This window comes from Falco rusticolus, chromosome 9, assembly GCF_015220075.1.
Source record: "Falco rusticolus isolate bFalRus1 chromosome 9, bFalRus1.pri, whole genome shotgun sequence".
NCBI lineage: Eukaryota > Metazoa > Chordata > Aves > Falconiformes > Falconidae > Falco > Falco rusticolus.
The window spans coordinates 27995732-28007980 of NC_051195.1; the positions used below are offsets into that span (position 1 = coordinate 27995732).

The 12249-nt window shown below is 36.6% G+C and overlaps 1 protein-coding gene across 2 annotated transcripts in view; it reads right to left on the reverse strand.

The window, feature by feature from the left end:
- Positions 1-12249, reverse strand: part of LOC119153768 (adhesion G protein-coupled receptor A3-like) — a 277280-nt gene that overhangs the window by 44715 nt on the left and 220316 nt on the right. For both annotated transcript variants that reach the window (XM_037400601.1, XM_037400602.1), the window contains 2 exons: positions 8867-9074; positions 7731-7939 (listed from right to left, as the gene is read on the reverse strand). In XM_037400601.1, the coding sequence (XP_037256498.1) occupies positions 7731-7939; positions 8867-9074 (417 nt within the window). The remainder of the gene's footprint in view (positions 1-7730; positions 7940-8866; positions 9075-12249) is intronic.

Here is a 12249-nt window from a genome sequence, read left to right on the forward strand (position 1 = left end):
ATGCCCTAGTAGTCATTATTTTTCTTCATACTAGCTTTAAAGTTCCTAAGATTGATTTCACCAGTTCCTCCAGATGCATATTAATGACAGCTCTAAAATAGAGCAGCTTACAACATAAATGAAAAAACTATCAAAATGAACAAATAATGGTTGACCAACATGGCAAATATATGTCGTCACATCCCATTTCACTTCAAATACATTCCCAGCTTGCAAGTGTACCTCATTTACATCTTCTCAGTCACCAGCTTGTCCCACAGAGTCCTCTCTTGGCCCTGCCCAGTTCACCAAGACTCAAAGTCAGAGGTGGAGTCCCTTGTCGCAGAGGTACTCTTATGCTGTCTCCTAACATCTCTTGCTACTCTTCCCTCAACCACAAGTGAAACAGAAGAGGAAAAGAACTCTGTCTTTTGATGTGGTAGCTTTTTAATATGACAGACCTATATTCTTGAGGTCTTCTGATTTTTTATTTTTTTTTTTAGTGTGCATAAATATACATTCAGGATATTGAATTCAGGAATTTCAAATAATTCTTTAAAAGTCCATTTGCTCAGAACTGCCACTGAACCTTCACAAAAACACCCTTTTTTTGACCATCTTTTCTCCCATGTTTTTATTTGCATCATATCCTCATTAATTCTTTTACAGAATAAATTTCTTGAGGTACACTAGTATTTAGCAGAAATGTTCAGTACAATTTTGGCTCATATTACTAGAGTAGTAATGTAAATACTGGAAAATTTAAATAGAAATACTCTGCTGAAAATGATAAAACATTTACTTCTAGCTCTTACTGATATAATCATATTTTGGTATGCCAAAAGTACACTTTGTCATAATTTTACATACACACTTGCTTCATTTCTGTGCATTAAGAATACTGTTACTGTAACTAATATAGTAGCAACAGTGTGGTTATTTAAAGAAATAAATATCTTGGATCTTTCTGAAAATATACTCTGAAAAGTTATCAAAATTGTGAAAAAGGAAACACAGTGAAGCTACACACTTATGTAGAAAAAAAAATATGAAAGCAGTTTTACTTCAGGTAGCATCTTTCAGTGTGCTAAAGAACTAGCTTTTAACAGTGTAAATGCAAGGATCAACCAATCACTGTCTGAACATCAGTATAAAAGCTAATGCCATATGTCCTACAGGGATACAGCCATTTTGCCTGCAGAAGAATAAAGAACAATCAGCATCTTAAAACTAATTCAATTTTAAAATATTCATTTTTTACAATTACCTCTTTCCTAATCTTCTACCGTAAATAAGTGGTAAAACTTTTGAGTATCACAATGCATTATTGCCAATGTAGAATAGCCTTTTTAAGAGTTTTGTATATTGAAAACTGATTTAATTATAGATATAATAAATATATCTGGTCTGCTTTTTGATGATAATATAACCTTATTGATCTGCCAGCCTCCCCTGAGTAATCCTCTGGGGAAGACAGCATGCAGGAAAAAAAAGTTACTTTTATTTAATGCTGTATGCAAAGCACCGTAATTGTATGTTACTTTTTACAAAGGTGGGTTTGATTTTGTTTCCTAGAGGGGATTCAAACAATGATGATATTGGAAAAATGGCAGGGATTATCTACAGGAAAATGAATATACACAAGACTTTGACCATTACATCCACAACTACAAGGCCAGTAAGATGTTGTCTAATGACAATCCGTCATTCATTCACCCGTCTAAGAAGGAGTGAAACCAGCTTCTTTCAGCTGTAAAATGCCACCATAGTAAATGAGGCACAATAGAAACTAGTGATGGAAATTAGTGACAGAAAAGACTTTCTATCAGCTATTTCATCCAACAGTCAGATTTATAAGAACATCAGAGTACAAATGGGACTGTTTCAGCTTTACTTGAGATTTCATTCAAAAAAGTCAATGGAAACAGACACATCTATACTGGTCAGTTAATACTCAATATGAAAGTATAAAGAGGTATAGACAAATTACATACCCAAGGCAGCCCTGAGACATCTAATAGCAGACGTTGAGAAAGCTGAAGGAAAGATACAGTGAACTAATACTAAATATCTGGTACTTTCACAAAATCCCAGCTGCTAAAAACAATCTAGTTTGTGTTGTAAATTTTTGTAATCTATATACTTACATTGACAAATTAAATATTTATTTTTAATATATTGATTGTAATAGCATGACGTTAGAAAGTATAGTCAAACTGGTTTCTGTGTTCAGAGTAAGACAGTTGAAATTGTTTTCCCCAAGGAAGTAATATCCAAGCACCACAGAGATTTAGAAACACAAGTGCATTTGAACAATCAAGTATGTAAGAATTAGATTCCTATTTGTATTTAGACTCCTCCTACTTAAACAAAACAAACTAAAAAATTAGGTGCCAAATATTACAGCGTTTAGGAGCCAGAATATGGAAAGAGTTGGGTCTCTACGGAGAGCTGAAAACACTGCAACGCACACTCAGTTGATGTGCTGGAGGGGACTGCTATTTGGCAGGACCTCAACAGCCTGCAGGAATGGGCTTACAGGAACCTTGTAAAGTTCAGTGAAGAGAAATAAAAAGTTTCCTGTCTTTGGGACAGAGTAACCCTGACAGCAGTACAGGCTAGGGGACAGCTGACTGGAAAAAAGCTTTGCAGGGAAGGACCAGAGGGTCCCAGTGAACAGTAAATTGAAAGCAAGGCAGTGGTGAGCCCTTGTGGCACCTAAGGTGAAACACATATTGGGCCATATTGGCAAGAGTGCAGGCAGCAGGCTGAGGGAAGTGATTATTCCCTTCCATTCACCACTTGTGAGACCAAATCCCACCTAGTGTGTTCAGTCTGGGGCACTTCAGCGCAAGAAAGACATTGATGAATTGGAAGGAGCCCAGCAGAAGCTACCAAGACAATAAGATGGCTAAAGACCTGGATTCTAGGTCTTTAACTTACATCTCCTGCCTCCTAAGACTGGGCCCATTTTACTGAGCTCCTTTATAGTCTGGATCACTCTGTCCTCTGGTTGAAGCTGCACCACAGAGAATGCAAGATCCATTAAGCCAGTAGAAAGCACAAGCAAACAGAAAGAGCGAGCTTGAGCCAGAGGCTTGATTTGTTATAAAGTTAGTGTGTTTTGAAGGAGACAAGCCTAGATTTTTTGTCCCCAGTAACAAGCCAGTTTATGCATTTTATAAAGCAAATAATACATGTTATTAAGTGTAATTTAATAAAAAGTAGATGTAAACCAAGGAGAAAGGAGTAAGAGCCAGATCTTGCTCTTATGAGTACTCCAATTCCAAAGCTTTATGCAAAACACTGGCACATTCAGGAATATTCTGAAAAAAGCAACCTTTTCTGGGAAGCTGGACTCAACACTGTTCACATGGGCTAAGCATTCTCTGTTAGGTGAGCAGCATATGCCAGCTGAGGACTTAGGTGAAGAGTATGTGCTTCCTTGCCCATGCCTCTGAATGACAGCAGGGCTTAGAAGTCTAGCTCTTCACACTGGGAAGCATCAACACACATGCAGAGGAGTCTACTTCAAGGAAATTTTGCAGTTCCCACTACACCAAATGTTAATTTCACAGATAGCAGGTAAACTTTCTGGATCACTTTCATAGTCTTTGGTGCTTAAACTCTGCTAAGGTCTATTCTGTAGGTGTAAAAGTAGGTGTTTAAACACATCAAAAAATTGAAGAGTTCATTCTTAAACTTGTCGTTATAAGCAGTCTGATTTTTCAAAGTACTGAACCACGTTTCTACAGCCTGTTACAAGAAAACCCTGTGTTCTCTATGGGGAAAATGTCAAATACTGTAATTATGTCAACCTTCTAAATGACATCTCTGTAATTCTTCCCCGACTCATGAATTAATTTCTCATAAAAGCTTAGGCAGGCTGTTTAATTTGGAGAAGACCTGTAACGTGGAAGTTTAGAAGACTGTTTTTAGAACTGAACTACTTGAATAGGCCTAAGAAATTCTGAAATTGTCTCCAGTCACACTGAAAATACTGAAAACAGCTTTTGTGGTACTGTGATCCTACCAATTTGGAAAGACTTAAAAAGATTCAAGGAATGCTTGTAAAACTACAGGAGAAAAATCCTGCAACTCTTAGCATGATCTGTTCCTAGTATCTTGCCTCTCTTCAAGTTCTCATTCACGCAGTTTTCCAAGGTTTGCTTCCAGAATAGTTTCAAATTTGTTCTGTTTTTGTCAGCTCAGTCTCATCAGCCCTAAGTATCTCAAATAGCCATCCACTGAATGTATGCTACTTTTGCAAATAATGATTCCTTACACTCACAAAATAATAATAATAATAATAAAATCCAATAAAACCCCAGCTGTTAATGACATATTGTGATAAAACAGGAAAGGAGTTATGATTTTGTGTTTGTTTGACCTATCTTCCAGATTACGATTAAAAATGCTAAAAATATTTATTAATCCATTTTATGTTAATTGAGAAGTAGCATGCTTAGATTTAAGAATTTTACTATTTTATTTGGCAGATTTGAGGAAATTATTATTGATGAAGCAATCTGAGAGGGAAAAGGAAATCTTCTATACAATAACAGTAATATCAATCTCTATTGAATTGCCATTTTGTTCTAAGAAAAATTAAAAGAAGAACAAAGGACAATGTATGCTAAAACATATTTAGCAAACTTTGAAATTCATTGTTGCTGTTGGATATTTCTGTTGTCCCCTGAAGAGTTTTCACTCAGGTATACTATGGCTACAGGGCACTAGATTCATCATAACATACACAGACATTGTCCTGAAAAATTAAAATATTGATATACAGCCCAGTTCACAAAAGAGCACAAATACATAGTATTTATAGAACAAATACTTATAATTAGATATACCAAAGTTTCAGAACATGTAAGTTCATAATTTTACTCTAAACCAGAAAATCATATTGCAGAGGTTCATAGTTGAAGACTCTAGAGGGCTTTGGCTATGTCTGAAAGAACAGAGTGTGACTGTCTCTCTTCCTCCTACAGACAACAGAAAAGACAAAATAGGGGACTGGTCTAAACACACAACAGTATATGAAGAGAAATGCAGGAATACACCTCAGGAGTTTAGTTCACAGTATTTTACTCTCACCCACCCCTAAGACATAACATTAAAAAGTTGGTAAGAATAAGATCATGTTGTATTACGTCTGACACTACTATTTTACTTCCATCCACTGGCCCAAGCCAGAGCAGAGTAAAAGCTTGACAGCCTGCAAGGGAAGGAGCTTGTATCTCCTTTCCAACTCAACCTCCAAACTGTACGCTCTCTCTCATTGACATCACTTGAACAACTGTCACAGAGAGAAATCAAATGGCTCTACATGAATCCTCTCACTTGAAGTATGCTCATGCTTATTAATTATCAATCATAGCTGATAAGTCCTTGATTGCTGCCTTTCTAAAAAAGGACTCTACGAAAGCTTTATTTTAACCCTTTTACGGTACATAGGCAGAAACAACTTTCATCAAAGCAGTTCCGCAAACTTTGTCTTGCTATTTAAAAGATGACAAATCAGAATATACGCTGTACTAGCTATAAAATGACATTTGGCTTCTATTTCATCTTGTTCCATAGCAGGGTATACATTATTCTGGTGGTGATGTAAAGCTTTATTGCTGCTCTTCAGTTTACAGATGCTACTTCAGTTTTCTCCTATTATCCCAAAACATAATAATCAACTATGAATCTTTATGGTTTAATAGATTAGAGAATTATAGATTAATAACATGGATCATGATATTGTAGCCAATTGCACTGGCTACATACCATACGCTAGCTATTCTGAATTCGCTGACAGTTTGTTAGTGTTTTAAAATATATTAGGCACTGAGGTGTGAATTACAAAGATACACATAGGGACTTCATATAGTTCATCTTATAAATTAATAGCTTAGCATGTATATGTATCTATGCATAAAAATTACTTAAGGTCAGGCATCTTTTTTTCTTAAAAGTTAACTGCGAAACACAAGCTAAGGAACATATCACGTTGTTTGCTACCAGATCAATTGCAAAGCAAGGGTGAGTCTGAGATTCTATCTTCTTGTCTTGCACAGATAAAAATGGAAGGTGCACAGAGGAAAAAAAGCAAAGTTGAATTACCATGACAAAACAAACACAAGACCGAAAACAGAATTACATACCAGATGCAAAAGCTGCAGTAAAAGGTGCCTCGGTTGCCTTTACAGTTGTAGAAAAAACAATCTGCTACATCTTATCAAAGATAAACATGTAGTCCACTCACAAACCAAAAATTAATTGTAGCCGTTTTTTCAATATACAGCTTTTACAAACAAAATGAAACCACGGAATTGGGTGTTTGCAAGCAATTAATTAACATTTGGTAACTTTACAGGCTGAACCCAAGCAGCTGAAGGAGGAGGAAGCCATTTTGGGTGTGGCACCTGCAAAGTCAACAGGTGCTTCCTTTAATGAATTTAGGAAAACATCCTCAAAGTAAAATTATGTTTCAGATTCAGGGAAAGAAGTGGCTGGGGGGAAAAAAGGGAACTCACAGAAGCTGTAGAAAATCAGATATATTTGATGTCGCCAAATCTTAGGAACAGCTCTTAAATTCTGAACAATTCTGGAATGGGTGAAAAAATGTTCAAGTAACTCTGAGGGAAATCAGTTCTTATCAAGTGGACGATAATATCTGCATTTAACTTGTGGGTGCCACAGCCTTGTGCTATGATTGGCTACCATCTGGGCTCCATCTGACAGCAGCAGATTGGTATTCTCTGCACACGTCCTCACAATTCCTGTCGCCTATGTTTGCTGTCCCTTACACATACACACAATACGTTATTTACTCAACTATAAACATTTATGTAACGTACACAAGCAGTATCTACAGTACCATCATGCACCAGAATGCAGGATCAATCTGGTATTAATAATACACATCTGGCCAATCTTTTTACAACTGGTTTAAACCACATATTTTTAATGGTGCAAACATTTTCTCACCTATATGTGTTAGAAATCTCTCATTTATTGTTTGCTTTCCTTTATTCCCTGACTAATAACAGGTCCTTATTACATGCATAATATTTTTGCTTTCATGAAGGTAACTTTCTTGTAAGCAGGATAGTTAAATAACTGCAATAGGAACTGTAAGTGAGACGGAGAACAGACCAAAGCAGGCTGATGTGTTAGCACTGCACAGAATTATTTTTCTTCATGAACAGCAATTTCATAAGAAGGCTATCTTCACAAACTGAAACCCGTCCAGAATCAACAAGCACAGCATTGTCCTTACTTAAAAGAGAAGAAGATGTTATTCCTCTCGATTTATTAAATGATTCAACATTGCGGTATGCCTGCAACTAATTAGTATGATCAACACAGTGCAGGGCAGGAACAAAAGCAGACCAGCCTCTGAGATGTGCTGATGTAAAAGCACACAGGAGTATACATTTTTAAACCCTGTCCTATAATTTATAACCATTACATCCTAATCATTCCTTGATGGAACTTTCATTTGTAAGCCTGAATTTAATGTCATTTCTGATTAGGCCTGTCTCTGGTTATTAAAACTGACCACCAGGTTTATTCACTTACTAGCAGTTAAATAACTTACTTTCTCTAAGACTGTCTTATACTAAACGTTATAGAAAACAGAAGGTCAGTTACTGACAAGTAAGAATGATACAGATGCACACAAAAAAGAACATACATGCATAGCAAAAGAGAGAGGGAGAAATACAGGTGTATTTGCCAAGTCATATACTTACCATTAGCACTGCAAAGTTACTGAAGTGTGTACTCTGAATGGTGGTAATGTTGCCTGCAGAACTAATTATGTGGCACCCTTCTCCCCACCAGCCTCCATGTCCATCTAGAAGGTCAAAATCCCAGAAGGCTGCAATGGGGTCTATACCCCGTGCAAAGTGCCTCAGCCCTATAGTAAGAGGGCTGGTGAGGTTTCCAAAACTGCACCCATCTGCAAAAGCAACAAACTGAATCAGAGAGATGGAGTGGTGAACCTTTTATTGATGAATGCTGTGTAAAGATATCAGGTGCACTAAACTATGGGGAAAAAAGCAATAGATGTACCCTTAATGGTCAAAATCAAAGGCAGTGCTCACATTCAGAAAAAAGTTTGCAACTGTATAAATAAATCTGAACGTTTCAGTCCCATAATGTGTCCAAATGATCTAATCATCCTTCACAAAGCAGATTTTTTTTGTTTCGGATTCTTCAGTTATGACCTGTGTTACACTATTGCCTATGTAACTGCAGAAACATCTCAGGGTATGATTAATAGCTGAGACAATTCTGCACTTTGAAAGTCACATTTAAACATTTAAAAAATGTTAATAGAAATAAAAGCACTATTCCATATCAAATAAAATTAGTAAAATTGCCTGAGTGAATAATTAATCAAAATAATGACTCACTAGCACATACAATTTATCACATTTAGACAAAAGCCTTTAACACCTGTTTTACGTCTATCACATCAGAAAGTATACTGGTGACTATTGATACATGCAACAGGGCACTACTCCCACTCCAAAAGCCTTATTTTCATCAGTGTCTAGTACGTTAACGTTGCAATTTTCATTATAAGGAGTAAATCAAGGTTCTTTCCTATAGCACTATGCTTTAAGAAACAAGCATTATAACAACGCTGTCAAAAAACAGTAGTCTAGAATTTGCATTCTAGTCACACGGCAAGTGCATTTCTTTATTTGCAGGATGATTTGAATAAAACCATGCAGACAGGAACAATTGCAAACATTTGTACTAAAGAACAAGACTGTTTCCAGCCTCTCAGCACGCTGTATACTCTACTCCTCTGTTCTCTACATAATCAAGTATACTGTAGCTTTTAGATTAAAGGAAACAATTCATAACAACTCCTTACCTATTTTAGCAAAAACAACTGGTGTGGCAACCGTCCTACGTTTCCCATCATCTGCAAGATTTGATGAGTTTCCTGTGCTAGGAAAGAGTTTTCCATTCCGAAAGACAATAAACTGTAGCTTGCAAGTGGAGTTATCAACAGATTGCCAGGCTGAAGACTGAGAGAAGACAGACTGTGGCAAATGAACTGAAGCTACGGCTACAGCATTCTGTACAATGAGAAAAAAAAAGAAACATTTAAAATGCAAATCACAACAGGGTTGCTTTCACGATGTTTTAAACTCCTGTACAAGAAATGTATGCTGCCTTCCTTTTCCAACACGCTGGAAGCAACCAAAGAAGCATGAGCTGTAACCATGGGAATAGGATTGGTACAGTGCATATTAAAAAGGAAAACGTTTTGATTGAATGTAAGAGTCTATATGGTCAAGCTCCCTGCTGCAGAGGTGAGAATGGTTCTTACCGTGCCTGCTAGAGGGTCCATCAACACTGCAGATCTGATTTAAAGAGACAACCTCTACCAGGTTTTCTCCTTCACTTAAAACAGAATCAGACAACTTACATTAAAACATTTCTCTAAAAGGTACTTAAAGAATATAAAAATAATTTTATTAATGCAAAAAATTACATCAGCAGACAATTGCAAGTGCAGTAAACAATTCATTTTATGAAAATGTTTTTCTTGCATCATATATGGAAAATCAGTTACCACTGTGTTTTAGTAATGCAGGATTAAAAAATATTACAAGCACTAATGTAAAAGAAGAAAACAAGACAGCACTAGGAGAAAATGAATGAACACTGTCAGATCACTATAATGGCTTTGAGTTGTGAGTGTGTTATACACCCTTTTACAAGCAGATAATTCCCTTACAGCAGAGCTATAAAATACACCAAACACTATGTTCTGAGGACTTCACACATCAAGCATTTTTTTCCTGCCAAAGTAGCAAACTAGCCATTAAAGCCTGAGATATTTACAAGAAAAAACAAATGATGAGCAATGGGAAAATAAAGAGGGAGTCTGTCCTGAGCCTTGAAGTGAAAAGTGTATGTATTTAAAAACAAACAAACTACAAAATGTTCTAATTTGCATTTTCCCCAAGGGCAAAGTATAGCTTCTGTGCACGTAATTTACATAGATTATCACACAGTTTACTCATAGCACATGTGTGCTACTGCTTTGAGAAGCAAAACAATAATCTCCACAATCATGTAAACAAACATGACATATAATATGTGTCCATGTGCTAGGAGAAATACACGTGAGAGATAAAGGTACAACAGAGATCAGCGAACTAAAATGAGTATGAGAAGCATCTAGTGACCTCACGATCACTATGGGAAAAAAGCATGAGTAGTTTGTGATGTCATTAGGATGCTTAAATAAACAGAGAAAGGCTTCTGTACAATTTTCTCTTTTTTACCATGTATATTTTGGAAAGGTTTTGTAATTTTAACAATAAAACCACAAAAATTATTTTTTAAAAATAAGTATTCAATCTATCTGATGCCATTTATTAAAAATACTCAGGAAAATGAGAGCAAATAGCAACAGGATCTTTCTGCATTAGATTTTAAAATTACTATGAAGGCTTTAATTGGAATTAACTGAGCTAAACATCTAGAACTCGTCCTTAGATTGTTTGCACTGCCAAATTCACTAAAGCTGTCATAACTGGCTTTATCTCATGCTTCTGAAAAAAAGACGTATTTTACTCTATGATATACCAAAGTATCTGTATATACTGAACCTCTGATGATACCATTTTGGCCATACGACTGTTATCAGCAAGTACGCACAGAAATTTTTACAAGCATCATTTGTCAAGCCCCAGATCACTGTTGAGGACTTACCTGGAAATATACAGAAGTGTAAGAGAAGTTACAGTGTAATTAACTTTATATTTATACTGGATTTTTATTACTATTCTGTGTTGGAAAAAGTGACAACAATGACATATTAAATTACATACTAATTACTTATTAGACACAAAAAAGAGAAAGCTAGAAGCATCTGAATAAGCTTATGATAATGAAACCAGCAGCTAAAGGCACTTGGATAAGCCACAGTGTGCTATGACTTCACAAAAGCAGTCTACACAAGCCAGAGAAAACAACAGGTTTATAGCACTTTTGCTAAGAGGGGAAATTGTCTAATTCATTGTGGTTCTCTAATTTCTTCTCCACTGGGACTTACTGATACCAGTGGGGAAAAGTAATAGCGTAGGCAGAGCTTGGCTGTGAGACTGAGGAGGTGCAGAGATGCTGCCCAGGTCTGACACGTGAGCTGGCACGCAGGTCTGATGGCAGGTCACATGGCTGGGGAAAGACCAAGGTGGTGCCCACCACTCCCCTCCTCACTGCGGCCTGTCTCTGCCCAGACAGACACCCTTCACCACGTACCATGAAAGAAAGGAGCCCGATCTCGGTGCCCCAGGTCTTACCCACAGACTACAGCTTCACCTCACATGGGCAAAGCCAAACACCGTGAAGAAACACTGTACACAGCCTACAAATGGTTTTAGTGTGAACTACTTGCACTTCTTGGGCTGAATGAATAAATCTCACATGTGCAACAACAACTTACTTACGCGACAAAAAGACACATTTACAGAAAATGACAAAAAGACACATCTCCTTCAGGAGACTCTTTTTCTCTATTTGTCTCCTCAAAATGTACCAAGAATATACATACCCATAACGATAACTACTTAATACTCTTCATTAAATAATGTCCACAGTCACTTGCTGGGATACAGTTTAATTGTGAATACTACCCTATGTAATTGTTATTTCAAACAATGTCTTTTGAGTGCAGGCAGTCTAGTGGAGGGAAGGACAAAGGGACAGGGCTGTTCCTTGACTGGACAAATGCACACATAAATTTGAACATCAAATATTTACTTTACATAGAAATCCCTCAAAATTAAACATCAAACTGTCTACTACAACAATATGCTTGCCAACAAGCTCCTGTACTAGGTTATTAATGAAAAATGCACACACTGAGAGTGCCCACACATTCACAATGCTGTTTAAAAATATGAATAAATATTTTAAAACAATTTTTACATCTAAGATACATGAGAATCTTCTTTTCAATAGCATTACTCATTATTCACAGGAGAGGGATGATCTGAGCACTCCGGTGATCCCTGTTATTGTGGCAGAGGATGGATGGAGCCTGACTGGAGGCTTAGTCTGGGATTCTGCTAATCTTAGTTGTGGTGGTGAGTAAGTTTCCCCACTCTTGCCTCAGTTTCGCTCTCACTTGGTGAAATAAAAATGATGATATTTATTTTGCTCTGTAAGGTGCGCTGGAGTTCACAGATGAACATAATATGGAAACAGACTATTACTAAAGCCAATGACAGTAACATC